We start from the raw sequence: 16706 nt of genomic DNA on the forward strand, positions 1-16706 counted from the left end.
TGTTGCTGTGGAGTCATTACTGGCTGGCATTGCCAGTGTCTCAATTAGTAAAGGGGGTGTGTCTGCTTCCAGAAAGCGTGCAGAGGTCCCTCTTTGCTCAGGGATCCATCAGCTGATTCCAAAATGCTTTCTCATTACCAGCCACCCTCCATCTTCTCAAAGAGAATGAGATTGAGAAGGCCACCTACTCAACTCTGGCTTAAGACGTTGCTTTGGAGTGGAGACCTCACTTGTCAGACTTCAAATGATCTGCTCCTGGCTACAGCTATTGAGCAGTTCCATGCTGAGACCTCTCAGCAGGTTTTGATCCATCAGCCATGGTATGATGCCTTTGCAAATAAGAGGCATTGCTGAGATGTCTGGAGCTTCTCTCTGAGATGGAAGCGAATCAATGGGGTTGGCCAACCATGTGTCACCAATAAGGTATTTAAAATGTGATGTCTCTGAAGAACAGGTTTCTGTAGACATGAAACTTCTTGGGGTATGTCTACTCAGCAGTTGGGAAGCATGATCCCAGCTACAGTACAGACACACCCTTGGAGAAATCATTTCTAAACAGAGGGTAGATTGTCATCAGCATGACGATGATGCCCAGCAACACTGTAGATCTCTGCCCCATCCATAGCCCATGCTGTCTGCTCAACATCAGCACACACCCTTCTCACTGTGGGAGCCTTTATTCCCTTCTCTTTTGATCCCTTTCTCTCTCCCTTATAAATTGGATCCATTTGTTTGTATGTGTTCGTAAAATATCACCCTCTTAAACTTGTTTTTATTAAATTATGTTACATGGGTATATTCTCCTGTATAGTACACAGGGAAATGGATGCTATAATGTGTAATTAATAACATTTGTTATTGGTAATTATTCATATTTTAGTATTATTTTCCATTTAAAAGCTATAAAGAAAGCAATTGAACCAAATGACTAGTTACATCTTATAGTGATAGTAGGAAAAAAGTCTCAAAACAAGCTCTAGATCCAAAGGAACCAATAGGGTATAAAAGAAGAGCGCTTTCCGAACCCGAATGTGGAAGAAATATATCTGGCACTGGTTGGAGATATAGGAGCCAATGTTTGGAATTCAACAGGGCTTGTACTCCTGAGTCATTTGGGTGCTTTTGAAAGTCTCACCCACATAGTTCAGTGGGTTTTGGCAAACACCTCAAAGTTCTGAGCCTTTTGCCACATCCTTTGGTAGATCCTGCTTCCTTAGGAATGTCCTTTAACATCTCTGGAGTGTTCCATGCAAAATTAACAGTTATTAGAAAGAAGAACTAGTACTGACGTCTTGATGTAATTCTCAAAGGAGGAAAATTTGTGATAACACTCAGTATGAGGGGAAAATGCTCTTTCACATTCAAGTGTGGAATTACACAAACAAGAGACCGAAATCCAGTACTGGGCTTACTTGCTTACACTCATTGCTCAGGTTTGAAATGTTCAGTATCTATCATAACCGGGAAAGGAACTAGAACATCCTTGTTATGTCTGGCTGGATCACCAGAGTTCTTTTAGTTTGAAAACAAAGACTTTTTTCTGATGGTTGACTCATATTTGGGCTAGTTTGACTCTTCTGTAAGCTGCAAAACAATGATTCATCCCCTATCATGGAATCTGTCTATATTGGCAAGACATGGATTTCCTGATTGGTGTTTTCAGAAAGTGCTTCAGAATGGGGTGTGCGTGGGACTTGTGGAGGGTGGAGCTGAGCATGTTATGAGTCCAAACTACCCAAAGTCAAATGAGTTGTTCAAGCTATCAGAAACAGGGGCAAGAAAACAAAGGATAATGAGGCTCCATATCTGGCTGTATCGACATGTAGAAGTGCTCTGAAAGGCTGATGAGGCTTTCTCAGTACAGTTAGCAGTGATTCTGCCAGCTGAGAGTGTGTGGCTGGCAAACAGATGCACAAAAGCTGAGAGAAAATATCTATACATCTATAGTTCTCTATAGCTCTAGACATATACACTGAGGCGGGTGGGGATGTGTGTAAAGTCTTTGAACCCGATCCTCATCTGGCGTGAATCAGCACAGTTTCTTTGTCTTCAGTGGAGCTGTATTGATTTACACTAGCTGAGGTCTGGACCTAACTTCTGCAGCAAGACTCCCAAACATCTGTGCATCACATCACTGCTGAATTGTGCATCAACCTCAGACCAACTGAGGATGGAGGGGTTTATGGAATCTGATATGAAAGCAAGTAATGCAATCCATGCAATTTTCCCTGTACCATTTATTGTATCCAATTTGATATATTCTGTGCTGACCCTGGGTTTTCAGTTTACAGCGGATGGCAGATTTCGCTAATGACAGCGCATAAATTCATGGTAGAAGGGGTCTAGGTGGGAACCAGGAGGTCTGGCTCGCTACACAGGAGATAGTAGTGGCATTGGGGGTCCTCAGAAGGAGTGGGGAATGATTTAGGATTTGGACAGCCTGGAGGAGATTGAGGGCTCTGGCAAGAGGGAGGGGATGTTCTTCTCTTTTCTCATTGGCAGGGGAAGAGATGATTTGACATTTTGTGGAGGTATTATATTCCTAGCTCCCTACCCCAGTAACACTTGACAGCATCCAGCCAATGCATTGCTATTAGTCATCTATAACCCACTAATAATGCCCCCCCCCAAAAGCTGTCTATCCCCCTCCTTCCTTTCCCCCCATATGATGTGAGGGGTAGTAACAGACCACTTCACCTAAATAGGCCCTTGAAATATCTGTAAACTGCTTATGCTAAATAATCTGTTCCACCTTGCATTTTGCTGTGATGCTGGGCATGCCTTTCCCAGACCTGAAGAAGAGCTCTGTGTGGCTCGAAAGCTTGTCTCTCTCACCAACCGAAGTGGGTTCAATAAAAAATGTCACCTCACCCACTTTGTGTCTCTGATATCCTGGGACCAACACAGCTATGACAGCACTGCACAGCTAACCGCTGGCAGTGCTCCTTCTGAGTAATGCAGCGATCCTGAACTCATGCCGATCAAACTGTGTATCAGGCCACAATCGTAATATGCCTGCTCTCTCTCTTGGGCCGATCCTACACTACTGCCCCTTTCAACCTGCCAGGGCCCAAACGTAGGATGCAATGTGTGACAAACAGCAGCAAACTTCAGATTTTCTGGGATTGTTTCCGTTAGTGTAAATAAACTTCTGATGTAAATAGTGTTTGACAATAAAAAGGAAGGGGTAGTAGGTTGGTGTGGGAGGCAGGGACACTGTTTGTGGGAAGGGCATCTGAATGAAATGAATGGGACTTTGGCCACTGATTTCAGTGGGAGCTGGAGAGGCTGTTCTTTCAGGGCAGTCACTTGCATATGTAGTAGGCAGGTCTGTTAGCCCTTGAATGCTGAAGGCCTGAGCTGAGAAGGAGTTACCTCAGGTCAAGTAGGGACACGGGAGTCCAACTCAGGGCTGCCTGTTACCTTGAAAACATCTGTCTTGTGGTGAGAGAGGAGGAGAGGTGAGGGACAAGCTGCGGCAGGGAGAAGAGGCTTCTCTTGTGGGGGACGGCTGCTCTCCTCCCTTTAGAGGGAACAGCAGAACTAAGGACTGGCAACCAGAGGCCAGTGTAATAGGACGATACCGCAGAAAAGGGGCAGGGAAAGATATTCCCTTGTTGTGTCCCAAGTTTGTTTCTTTGTTTGGCTACCCCAAGCCCCCCCCGGTACACACTGGAAAATAAAAGCCGAGCAAGTAATAAAACTCTCCAGAGTGGGACTGATTTATTGCAGGCCCCCCTGTCCAGAGGGGGAGCATTGAGCCTAGCGAAGTGAAGAAGGTGCCTTGCCACACTGGCGTGTTAAGGGTCAGGTAAGCACAGTTCAGTCCTTGTAAAGGTACTCTGTATGGCACACTGTTCTTAGGAGGCAAGGCTTGCGAGAATTGCAGCACTGGGTTTGATGTAGGACAGACTTGCATGTGCCTCAGAGCCAGGGGAGAGCAATGAGATGCTGTTGCAATCACTGGGAATTTTTAGATCAAGGTTGGATGCTTTTCTAGAAGATCTGCTCTAGTCCAATCAGGAATTAGTTCTGGGAAGTCCTGTGGCCTGTGTTTTATGGGAAGGCAGATTACATGATCGGATTGCCTGCTTCTGTTTTTTTAATCTATGAATTTGTGAATTATTATATGCGGAGGCAGCAGCCTTGTAGCTGGATATTGTTATAACAGAATGCCTTGTAAACACACACACTCCGTTTACACTGAATATTTTTAACGGGTTTTTTTTTCCTTTCTTTCAACAGATAGACCAGACATTTCAGAGTTCCATTTTAAGAAAAAAATATATCAGGTCACGTGTTGTCAGACTGAGGTATGTAAGATTGCAGCCAGGAAATCCAGGAGAAGATGTAATGGATTGTTCATCCTGCCCCAACATCCTGTTCCAGTGCAGACTATAGCCAGGCGCAGGGCCCACAAATCCTACAGTGATTGCTGTTGCCTGCTGAGGGCTCCAGTGGGACTCTTTGCTGGTGCAGGGGTCTGGCCACACAGAGTTCACTGCAGGACTGCGGCCTTAGACAGTATGGAGAACAGTCTGTCTAGCTGATAGTCCACCATCTCTATGTCCTGGAGTTTCCAAGCATATGATCTGAGTTGCTGGAGGAATTGGAGGGATAATGCTCTACACCTCTGAAAGTCAATCCTGAAAGTGCAGTTCATGATGGTCTTTTGATCTTCAGTTAAACAAGGCAGGAACGTACTCTGCTAATCACTAAACCTCATTTGAATTGGTTGGTTGTGGCCTATAGATGACCAAGAAGATTGGTGAAACTTCTGCACACCAAAACTAGGTGCATTGTTGTGCTGGGGTCTGTAGTAGGCACTAGCTCATACTGCAGGCACTCCACTGAGCTGTCCAGAACTGAAAGGAAGAGAGTCAAGCCTTTATTCCTTCATTAGAATGTAGAATTTTATTTTTCATTTTCAGTTCTCTCCTTAAAGTGCATCATAAAGTCTAGGTGCCTGCACAGTAACAATATTACACTCACTCATATGTACTAAACCCCCAAGATGAACCAAAGGTACTTCATGATCGTATTGCTGCGGATGGATCTCTCCTTATATCTCCAGTCTTTGTTACCATTCTGCCTCAGGCCTCGATCCAGGAGACTGCATCGGCACGTTGAACTCCAGTACTAGTTTAGCTGTTTAGCCTGTAGATTCTTTGAGGCAGGGCAGTCGTTTGTAATTTGGCCAGGAAGTGACATGCCTCTCTGTGGTGCATTATAATTCATAGCAACTTGAATGACTTACCAAGACAGGTGATACATCTTCTGTCTCAAGGTCTTTGGCTCTGGATTTTTTAATGTACATTTCCCGGGGCGTGAGGAGGAGCTGATTGTACCTATCTCAGTGACTGGAGAGGTGTGCCTGCAAGAATTGACCATCATTTCTGTATGGTGCAGCACAGGAAGTGGGGTGGGGGGTGAGACAAGAAGAGGGAAAATGCAATGTGACCTGTGATAAGATAATCACTTGATGATGATGATGATAATCCTGAGGCTGATGCTAAACAAAACAGCCTGCTGGAGAAGACATTGGTAGCTATAGGGTCTAGACTGGGGCAGGGACCATGTGATTGTAAAATGCCTGGTGCCTTTTGAGGGGTAATAGGTCTCTCTGTTGTCCAGCACCAGCAGATAACAAGAAAACCCAGTTTGGGTTTGCGAAGTGTTCTACTTGCTGCGGATTGTCATCATGAGGCTGAGTCGGAGAATTCTGCATAAGCTGTTTGCATCCATTTTTTTTAAACTTATTTCCCTTTTCTGTCAATTATTTATTTATTTTAAAGTAGCACTTCGGAGCCCTAGTCTTGGACCAGGATCCCGTTATGCTAGGCACCGTCATGGCCAAGATATCACAGAATTGTCAGAAGCTCTCTCTTTCCAATCAGCTTCTCCTTGCAGTCTGAGTCCCCAGTGATACTAAAACACAAAGCTTATCACATCACAATTCATGCACAGAATCCAATGTGAAGTAACTGATGTCACCAACTATGGGTTGTGTCATCACTTAACGAATTGGGTAGGAAGAAGAGGCTGAGTGGAAAGGAGATCTTCTCTTTACACACCCTCTCTTAATTGGTCAGCACTCATGGGAAAGTATATACACAAAGAGCATACTGGATTAGACCTATGAGGTAGGTAGTTCAATCCTCTGCATCTGGCAATGCCGAGTAACTGATGCTGCCGAGAAAGTGATTGATAAATAATGATAATGAACAAATTCAGTCCTTGTATAACTTTCCTACTTTCAATGGGATCCTTTGGTGTGAATTTAGCCTTCACTGTTGTTCATATGTGGAGGAGTTTCTTCCTAATCCTCTGAAGTGATGAGTTTATACCCTGGGGAATAAGTTTTGAGTACCTCACTCCATGAGCTAGTTTCCACACTTACAAATATCGTGTACATATCAGTTCAAAATTATCCTATTCATTCTAAAATCTAGCCACAGCATTAGCCTGGCAGCACACTGACTTTACTAAAGTTACATTACATGTCTAAATGTTGGCTGGATTAAACCTGTAGTTCTTTAGCATTGACTCATTCCCCTTGCCTTTTCCCAGTCTTAAAAAGACCACTGCAATAGTCGTTGCAAGTTATAGAGGTGTCTGTATGTGGAACCAGTTATCCACCTGTTCTTCTTAATGATACTGTTATGTTGTTAAAAGCCCCTTTGGGGGAATTGGGGGAGCTTTTCAGTTGTAACTAAAGTGGACCCCTGATTCGTTGAAGAGTTTCAGTGATTACTATGTGGTTTCTGCAGTCCTACACCTCTCCAGGATTCCCATGCAGAGACACTGAATTCAGTCTGGAGTGGCAGAATGGTTTTAGTCAACTCCTCCCCTTCCCCCAGGTTTCCCCTTTGCTAAGGCCTGTAGATTCCTTTATCTGTTATTTACTGGGGCCCAAACTTTCAAAGCTGAGTGCCTAAAATTAGGCCCCTAATACCATATCTAGGCTGCTGGCATCTACACTAATTGTCTGATGTTTTCAGAATTGTGGAGCCTCCACCCATTGAAATCAAGGGGAGCTGCAGGTGACCAGGTTATTTGGGTGCCCAGTACAGAATGAGTGACCCATCTCTAGGCACCCAGGATTGAGAATGTTGGCCTGGCTGCCCATTCATAGGAAGAACAGGAGTACTTGTGGCACCTTAGAGACTAACAAATTTATTTGAACATAAGCTTTCATGGGCTAAAACCCACTTCATCGGATGCATAGAATGGAACATGTAAGAGGAATATAAATATACATACAGAGAAGATGCCATACCAGCTCTGCATGTATACTTATACTCTTCTTATATGTTCCTTTCTGTGCATCCGATGAAGTGGACTTTAGCCACGAAAGCTTACGCTCAAATAAATGTATTAGTCTCTAAGGTGCCGCAAGGACTCCTGTTCTTTTTGCGGATACAGACTAACACGGCTGCTACTCTGAAACCATTCATAGAAAGTGTCGCTTCTCCTCAGATGTAGCTTTCTTGCATAAATCTGCTCAGTCACAATGTCCTGGCATCTGCTCAAATTTTTCAACACTTCCCTCTCTCTTTACACAGCCGATGGCAATCCACATAATCCCTTAAATTAATCTGAAATCACTGTAGGATCGAATGGAAAAACCAGGAAGTGTAGGAAGAGTGAAGCAGATAAGTCACTTACCTCTGTTTTGTTGGTTTGCAGCCCCGACACTGGCGGAGTGGTGGCACAGGTTGTGCTCATGTTCCTTTTCTCTGCCACTGATGATAAAGCAGCATTTCTGGGAAAAATCAATAGCGTCCTACAGAAGAAACTGAGTAAATATTCTGGGCCTGTGCGAATAGATCTTGCATCTTCTACCATCTCAGGTAAGTGTCTCATGGCTCTGTTTTGCTCTTGGTTTGTTCTTTGTGCTTTGCCTCTCTTTTTATAATGCACATTATTTTGCATTGTAAATATGAGTCGTTTCCTTTGTATATCTGTTCTCAGTGGAACTCTGTGGGTATGGCTACACTTGGAATTTCAAAGCGCTGCCGTGGCAGCGCTTTGAAGTGTGAGTGTGGTCGGAGCGGCAGCGCTGGGAGAGAGCTCTCCCAGCGCTGCATGTAAACTACATCCTTTATGGGTGTAGCGTGCAGCGCTGGGAGCCGCGCTTCCAGTGCTGCCGCCCTGATTACACTGACACTTTACAGCGCTGCATCTTGCAGCGCTCAGGGGGGTGTTTTTTCACACCCCTGAGCGTGAAAGTTGCAGCGCTGTAAAGTGTCAGTGTAGCCAAGCCCTGGGTGAAAGTCATCCCTGTGCCTGGGGCTAGCATAAAGCCTGTGTGCCCTTAAGCCTTCTTAGTAGTGCTTAAGGGGGCTTTCAGTGGGCCATATGCTTTGCGCTGGCCTTTTCTGCTCAAGGAGGATGAATTTCACCCCTTGGGCAATGCTGATAGCTGTGGGAATGGACAGCCCTAGTCGATACTGCTGAACTGCAGCAGGCAGCAACACAAATAAGCGAGCTCCTTGGCTTCTAGGGCTCTTTGCTTCTTCCCTTAACCTTACAAACTTGACACTGTGGGAGCATCTGAAAACACATTCCAGCTGTGTCACTGTGGATGTGTCAGGCTCTAAAACATCCTTCCTGACCACCTTTCTGTTTTTTGGGGGTTTTGTGTGTGTGTGTGAGTTTACCATCATTTCCCTCATCAAACACAGTGAATGTTTCCATTTATTTTAAAAGTTTCAGCACTATAATTTTGGTATGGTAAATGTTACAAACTGTCACTTTTAGGATCAATTCCCTACCTCATCTTGCTCCCTCTATGTGCAGCTGCCCAGTTAGGGAACTTTCATGCAGACTTACGGCCTTTGTTTTGCATATGAATCAGGCAAGCTTCACTTATTCTCTCTTCCTTTGGAGGCAGGGGTTGGCTTAAACTATCCAAAGGTAAATAGCTGAACAGAAAGAACTTTCCAGCATTGCAGGCTTTCCTCTTACTCCACCCCTGAGATGATATAATACACACCTGGGTGTTGTATTACCCTGGTTTTCCATAACAGTGTATTTAGACTATCTGATGCAGATAAGTGCAGGCTAGATAGATATGTTGAAATTTCAAGATCAGTGCTGACTGCAGGAGCATTTGGTCAGACTCCATGGTTGCCAGATCCAGGGTTTCTCCCAGTCACAGATGACTGCAAGCTGCCTCTCCTTCCTTCTCTCAGCTCTTGTATGGATTGCCTTGCAGGAATGGAGTAAGACCCAAATGTGAGCTGGCTCATGCCAAGTGTTTCCTCAGGAACACTCCATTTGTAACCTGTGATGTGGAGAAATGGAAGAGTCCACTGGTTAAAAATCAGACAGATCACCCCCAGCCACTGAGCTTTGTAGCAAAAGTTCTGCTTTGTATTATTATTTATTGTTCATATTACAGCAATGCCTACAGACCCCATTCAGTGATCAGGGCTACATTGTGCTAGAACATGTATTACAAAAAAACCCACCCAAAGTCCCTGACCCAGAAAACTCACCATCTGGGATTTCAACCATATGGAGCAGGTGAACAATGCGACAGATGGTGGTGGAAGGGGATGAGGGCGGACAAGGTAACAGGAGAGAGAGAGATATTTGCATAAATTAGAAGGCACAATGGTCTCCACAGTTGTGGGAGGCTGCCAGCCTAACTGACTGCGGAGAGAAGTCATTTGCAGGTTTAAGGCCAGGGCCGGCCAACAACATTTTGGCACCTGAGGCGGGGAGCTCAAATGGTCCCCCATGCCCCCTCGCTTGGGCCATAACTTTGAAAGGTCTCAATTCTGCCTTCTTCCTGTTCTACTCCTCTCATGGTGCTGCTCTGCTACCTACCCCAATAAAGGAGAACTAACAACTTAAAATGCCTTGTTTAAAAATGTTAAGTCACACTTAACTTTCAAATGCCTGAACAGCAGATGTAACTTTTCTTGTCTGCATAGTAAACACTGGCATTTTTATCTGTTTGAATAATCAAAGTGGTGCTTTCCGTGCCTCCTTGGTTGCAAAGATTTGAACTGCTTCCTACTGAAGGTCCACAGTCTGGGCCAGCTCATGCTCTATTAAGATGGTTGCAAGGCCTACCAGCCTCTCCTGTGTCATTGTGGAGCATAGATGTGTTTGTATTAACTTCAGCTTGGAGAAGCTGCGTTCTCCACTGGCAACTATTACAGGAAGTGTTAGAAGTATGCACAGAGCAACAAACACATTTGGAAAGAGGGTGATCATCTTATTTGTGCACATATATTCCAGAACAGCCTTTGGAGTTCATCCTGATGAAATGTATCTTGAAAAGACTTTCAGTTCATCACTTAAATCACTCGCATCAATATCACACATGTCATCATGTGTCAACACTGTCTCTAGTGCCCGGCATTGCTGGTGTAGGTCTTCTTCAGGTATAGTGAGGAGTTTTGGAATATCATACAACATCCCAAATATACTGCTGTGTTCCTTGAGCTGCATGAATGTTCTTCAACTGACTGTATTGCACAATCTAGCACCTGGTTAAAGAATTCAACTTTGAATTGTTGTTTGGGGTCTCTTATGGGATTATCCCGTGCCTCGTAATCAAAATGTCTTCTTCGGTGACTCTTGTATTCTTGAATGGGTGGGAAAATAGCTTCAGTGTGAAGTTCCTCTGCCAACTTCTGTGCACTCTTCAGAACGTTTTGAAATCCCTCATCTGACTGGTAAGACTGTAGGTATGACTTTGCTTTGTCCAGTTGTTCCATTGCTCCAGATATATCAAGGTCAACACCTTGGAGTCTCTTGCTTACAACATTTATTTCAAACAGTATGTCATGCCACAACACTAAGCCACACAGAAATTTGAAGTTATGTATGTTTCTGGTGATTCCATTTCCCTCTGCACTGTTCCCCATGAACAGTTCCTGTCATAGCATTATCCTCCATAATGGCAACTATGGCATCATCTATCTTCCCAATTTGGTGTTTGATAGGCTTTATCGCCTCCACTCGACTTTCCCATCATGTGGCACTCAGTGGTTTCAGTGTCAGAGAGGATGTTCCCAGATGTTGCTTCAAAATTTGCCATTGATGAGTTGATGCAGAGAAAAATACATAGATGCTTTGAATTACATTAAAAAATTCAGCAGCCTCACTAGAAGCTGATGCTGCATCACTGACCACCAAGTTCAATGAATGAGAACTGCATGGGACAAAAAAAGCTGAGGGTTTAACTCTGGATCCTGTGTCTGCACTCCTCTGTTCTTTCCTCTCATGTTGGCACCATTATCGTAGCCCTGACCTCTCATGTCAGCTATCGCAATTCCCGTATCTTCCAGCTTTTTTAAGAAGCACATTTGTCATACCAGCTCCTGTAGTATCATCAATGTCAATAAATTCTAGAAAATGCTCTCGACAGTCACCATTGCAGGGACATTTTCACTAGGTTCTGTTGTTGTTACAAAATGCACCATTAAAGTCATTTGTTCCGTATGGCTGATGTCAGGTGTGCAGTCCAGAATAACAGAGTAATATCTTGCTGACTTCAGATCTGCCACAATCTTCTGTTTGACTTTTGTTGCCAGTAACTGTATGATCTCATTTTGAATTGTTTTTCCAAGGTAGTGGTGTGTGTACATTTCTTGGTGGTGACTCTTCTTAGATGCTCCTGGATAGCATCAAAGTCATCCATCAGCATCACAACTCAGCCTCAGCCCATCACATTTAAGGAAGTTTTCACAGCATCATTGCCAGGTAAATTTTGACCATTGCACGCTAACTCATGGTAGCTGAAGTTGCGCATCTTAGGGTCAACCTCCCCTCAAGTGTAGACCTAAACTTAGATGCTTCCTGGATTACAGCATCAAACTCAGCCATCAGCTCTACAATTTTAAGGAAGTTTCCATTGTTTGGCACATACAGCTGATCTGAAGTGCCACGCAGTGCTAGGTTTTGGGTAGCAAGCATTCTCACAATGGCAATGAGCCTTTTCAGAACATTTTGCCAGTAAAGAGACTCTGATGCAATCTTCTCTTGATGCTGATCATCTATGGTGGCCTTTAACCTTAGTCTCATCTCAAGCTCTTTCCACCTATGGAATGCTCTCTGGTGATTTGCTGCCTTCTCATGGCATGCCAGATTTCTAGCCAGATTTTTCCAGTCCTTTGTTCCTGTAGAACCCAATGTGGCTGGAACATTAGACTGGAAGAGTTTGCAACAAAAACAGTATGCAGCATTCTGGGTTTTTGAGTACATAAGCCATGGCCTCTCCACTTTGTCACCATTGGGGATTTCATGCCAGTAATGTGTTGGATGGAAACTTCTATTTTCATTGTCTTTGGGGAACATGAAGTTTTTCACTTGCTGTGGCCCATGCAGTACAAGGAAGTTCCCTCAGGCTACTGCTCAAGTGGGTCCACAGTCCTGGATCATCTAGACTTAAGGAACTAAACTCAGCAGCAGCTGTTTCTTGCGCCTCCACCACACTCTTCTCTGATCTACATTTTTCTTCAGGAATGTGCATGGTTACATCCATTTGAGATGGAGATATGGATGCTGCAGTAGCTGCCAGGTCACCTGCACTCTGACTAACTGGAAGATCAGGCATCTCCTCACCACTCACATCCTCACTGGGGCCGGAAGGCTCAGTGTGAACATTTGTGTCTATGTATCTCAGGAGAGCTCCTTCCTGCTTAGATAGAAAGCAAAAGAAGCTTTTCTTTCTTTTTCTGAATGCTGCCCCAGAAGGGTGTTTTCTTCTTTCACTCATGACTGCTGTTCTGTGCCAGCTATAGTGGCTCTCAACACTCAGTTGAAGGGGACAGATAAGCAGGCTGGTAGCAGAGCCTGAGTGAGGAAAGATATCAGCATCTCAAGGCCCTAACTGGCTCCTACTACTTCAGCCGTCTGCCTGTTCGCCTCAGGTGGGTTCAGGGAAGCAGCAGGAAACAGGAAGCTCCCTGAGAAGCTGGTGTGAATCAGTCCAGGCTCTTGAGGGTGCTCGAAAGGTACATAAGAGGCTCCTCTCCGCTCTCTCTCCCTGCAGCTCCTGCTGCTTTGTTATTCCCTCTCACCTTTTCTCCTGCTTCCCTGTTATGTCTCTTGTGCCCCCCTTCCTCCAGCACAGCACTCCACCTAGAGCAGAGAGAATACATATGCACCAGCAGCGGACACAATTTTCTACACTCTGGGTCCTAATGGCATTCCCCACCCCCCACACACAGAGTCTGTCGCCTGAGGTGGTCGCCTCTGTTCGCCTCATGGTAAGGCCAGCTCTGTTTAAGGCAGAGGTAGGTTCTAAGGAGGGATTTTAGACGAGTGCAGGGTGCTGGATCTGTGAATTTTGATAGGGAGTTCTCACACTTCAGGAACAGCAGAGACGAAAACACACTAGTTGCCTGATCAGCTGCATGTAATCAGAATCTAGTAAAGGATGGGAATTAGATAAAATGATGCAAAAGCTTTGTTTTTCTAACTCACAGATGCATCGAGGCCAGGACTGTTAAGACACTATAATTGCTTACAGTAACTCACTAGTTAAATGGAATCAGATTGTTCATTAAATACTCAATTATAGTAAGATGACTTCTCAGTATAGGTTTTATAAAGCTATCTGATTACATATAGGACTGAGAAGTACCGCGGATAATCTTTGAGTTGCTTTTTCTTGTCTACCCTGATCTGAGTGTAAAACAGTGATCATAGAATATCAGGGTTGGAAGGGACCTCAGGAGATCATCTAGTCCAACCCCCTACTGAAAGCAGGACCAATCCCCAGACAGATTTTTGCCCCAGATCCCTACATGGCCCCCTCAAGGACTGAACTCACAACCCTGAGTTTAGCAGGCCAATGCTCAAACCACTGAGCTTGACAGCATAGTTCTAGTACTCTGTACAAAGACAATGTAAACATAAAACAATACACTGCTCTTTCTGGGAAAGAATAGTAAGAGATTCCATTTGGGATCCACGCCTGGGCAAGTAAATCAATTTTAAGCAGCTCTACTTCTAACAATCCTGACAGTGGTCACATTTATAATTTTACATTAGAGTGACTGATGGACTTATCCAAGCCCTCCAGACCTGAGTATCCCTGTGCTTTGTAGGGAGCTGGGTGATCTGGAACGTGCGCACCGAGATCCAGAATGCCGTGTTTTGGCATTATCCCTGCAACAGGCAGAAGTGAAATCCTTCAGCTGAACTCTGGGGTGTCTAGGAGTCCCGAAGAGGATCTCTGGTTTGCAGTTCAGGCCTAACTCTATTCGGAACAACACGTAACACAAAGTGCCCTATCCAGCATCAACCTTTAGAACAAAAAGGACAAGTAAATTCTGAGGGTACCAAGCTTTTGTCCAGGTTATGAGGTATTCTTACCAACTTCTGCCTCATTCTATCTTGTTTCTTGTTGTCCTTACAAAACATAAGGGTATTCCTAAGCATATTCTTAATAGACCCTTAATAGACCCTTTCACTATATGTCATTTACCAAAAGCCTGTGGGTTTGTGTCATAATATATAAAAAAGCATCACTAACTGGTTGAACCCTTATTGAAAATCTAGGTCAGGTACTCATTTGCATGGCACACTAGGAGGTTCTGACAGGGAGAACGAGTAAACCTTCCTCCTAGTATCTAATCAACTTATTGTTCAACACCATGTCTCAACTTGTACTTAGTTCAAAAGTAGTGATGCTGGGGAGCAGCTGGAACAAACTACCTAGGAGACTGGTGCACCTCCTGTTTATCTGAGAGCCATGATCAAGGGCAGCTTTGCAAAGCTGGTGTGAAAATTCACCAGCTCAGGCACAACATTTTGTTTGCCCACCCATACCAGAGTGGTGGAGACAGATATGTTGGGAAGACTGATGATATTTTGTTAGTCTAGTTAAAACAAAAACACCTTGCACCAAGCAAGTCGGGAAATAGAAATTTTGCAAAGCTGAAAAAAGGGACGAATACACCGAGTGTCTACATTTTGTCTCATCATTACACACTGGAAAGGAAAAAGAACAGGAGGACCTGTGGCACCTTAGAGACTAACAAATTTATTTGAGCATAAGCTTTCGTGGACAGAGAAATCTGCAGAAATACATTAATTTTGGTGGATAATATACTAAAGATACTACAGTTATACTTAATAATTTGTAATTGTATTTAATATTTCTGCAGCAGAAAGATAATGGTGTCTTCATACACCAGACACAGTAGAAAATACAGAGATGTCTGGAATCTCTCATCCACTTCTGTGAGCTCCTGGGAAATTTTCAAAGCTTCCTGTCTCTTCTCGGTACTATGCCTTTTTCTACAGATGCAGCTGGAAGCCTGTCAAGCCTGTATTCTTTTGTGGGCCTCAGGTAGGCCTCGGTAGCTCATAATACAAGTTCTCCCAGAAGAGAAAGCAACCTAAGTCCCATTTTCACCACATAACAAGTAAGGCAGCAGGAAGGGAAGATGCAACTTGTGGCCTAACTCTGGTGCTGAGGTATAGCAGTGTTAGGTGCCTTAGAAACACCTGAGATAATAGATTCATTCTTCTACTGACACTTGGTGTGGAGGGGGATGTGAATTTCTTCTTCCTTTACCGAATTGGTACCAGAAGAGAAGGCATACATGGCCTAATTTCTTTCCCTTCCTCCCATCCTTTCTCCATCAGCAGGATTAGAAGGGGAAAGCAATTCACAGCCTGATCCCCTCCCCGCTCCAGCAAGGGGACCAAAAAGGAAGGCAATTGCCAACCCATTTCTCCCTCTCTGCCAGCTTGCAGGCCTTGCCAAGTGCAAAGTTGGCTATTTGCTTCTGTCTGGAAAAAAGAAACTAGCTGCAAGATCATTGGCGCCACCACACTAAAGTAAGAAGAACATATTCTCATCTGTCCCAGAGTCAGAGGTTTTGACCATGAACAACATGAGTCACAAATTGATTTCATATAAGAAGAAACATCTTTTATAACTTTTATTTTTTCATCTACCAGCCAAAACTTGCTAGATGCTTTACAAGCACAGAGACCAGCATCTAGGAGATAGATGTTCTCACTTGTCCTGGTCGGAGCCTCCTTCATTGCCATGCAGATGAGTATCTGACCTGGATTTTTGAGGATTGCTTCATTGGGTTGTGTTTCAAATAGTGTATTTGGCAGCCTGCATATTTCCACTTGTATCCAAGTGACAACAGCCTGGAGGAGAAAAATGGAACATACATCCCCATTCTGAAAAATCACGTCAAAGGCTTTCTGAAAGTCCAAGTACATTATATTTACTGGATTGCTCTTGTCCACATGCTAGTTGACCTCCTCAGAGAATTCTAATAGATTGGTGAGGCATGATTTCCCTTTACAAAAACCAAGTTGACTCTTCTCCTGCAAATCATGTTCATCTATGTGTCTGATAATTCTGTTCTTTACTATATTTCAGCCAGTTTGCCTGGTACTGAAGTTAGGCTTACTGGCCTGTAATTGCCAGGATTGCTTCTGGAGTTTTTTTTTTTTTTTTTTTTTAATTGATGTCACATTAGCTGTCCTCCAGTCATCTGGTACAGAATAAGAGTTCCTTCAGAACTCTTGGATGAATTTCTAGTTCTGGTGACTTATCACTATTTAATTTATCAACTTGTTCCAAAAACATCTCAGTCTGGAACAGATGTAATTATAAACTACTTATTATGGGTGGTTTAATGATTATTAGCTATTTCAATACATGGTTAATTGTTATAGAATCTATCACATCAAGAGGTTGCTTATAA

At 43.9% G+C, this 16706-nt stretch overlaps 1 protein-coding gene across 1 annotated transcript in view; it reads left to right on the top strand.

Moving 5' to 3' along the window:
- The window catches only part of LOC116830039 (transmembrane protease serine 11C-like), a 57351-nt gene that overhangs the window by 24956 nt on the left and 15689 nt on the right, over positions 1-16706 (top strand). Inside the window, exons 4-5 of the mRNA XM_032789224.2 lie at positions 4246-4313; positions 7690-7853. Coding sequence (XP_032645115.1) covers positions 4246-4313; positions 7690-7853 — 232 coding nt within the window. The remainder of the gene's footprint in view (positions 1-4245; positions 4314-7689; positions 7854-16706) is intronic.

This window comes from Chelonoidis abingdonii, chromosome 5, assembly GCF_003597395.2.
Source record: "Chelonoidis abingdonii isolate Lonesome George chromosome 5, CheloAbing_2.0, whole genome shotgun sequence".
Classification (NCBI taxonomy): Eukaryota; Metazoa; Chordata; order Testudines; family Testudinidae; genus Chelonoidis; species Chelonoidis abingdonii.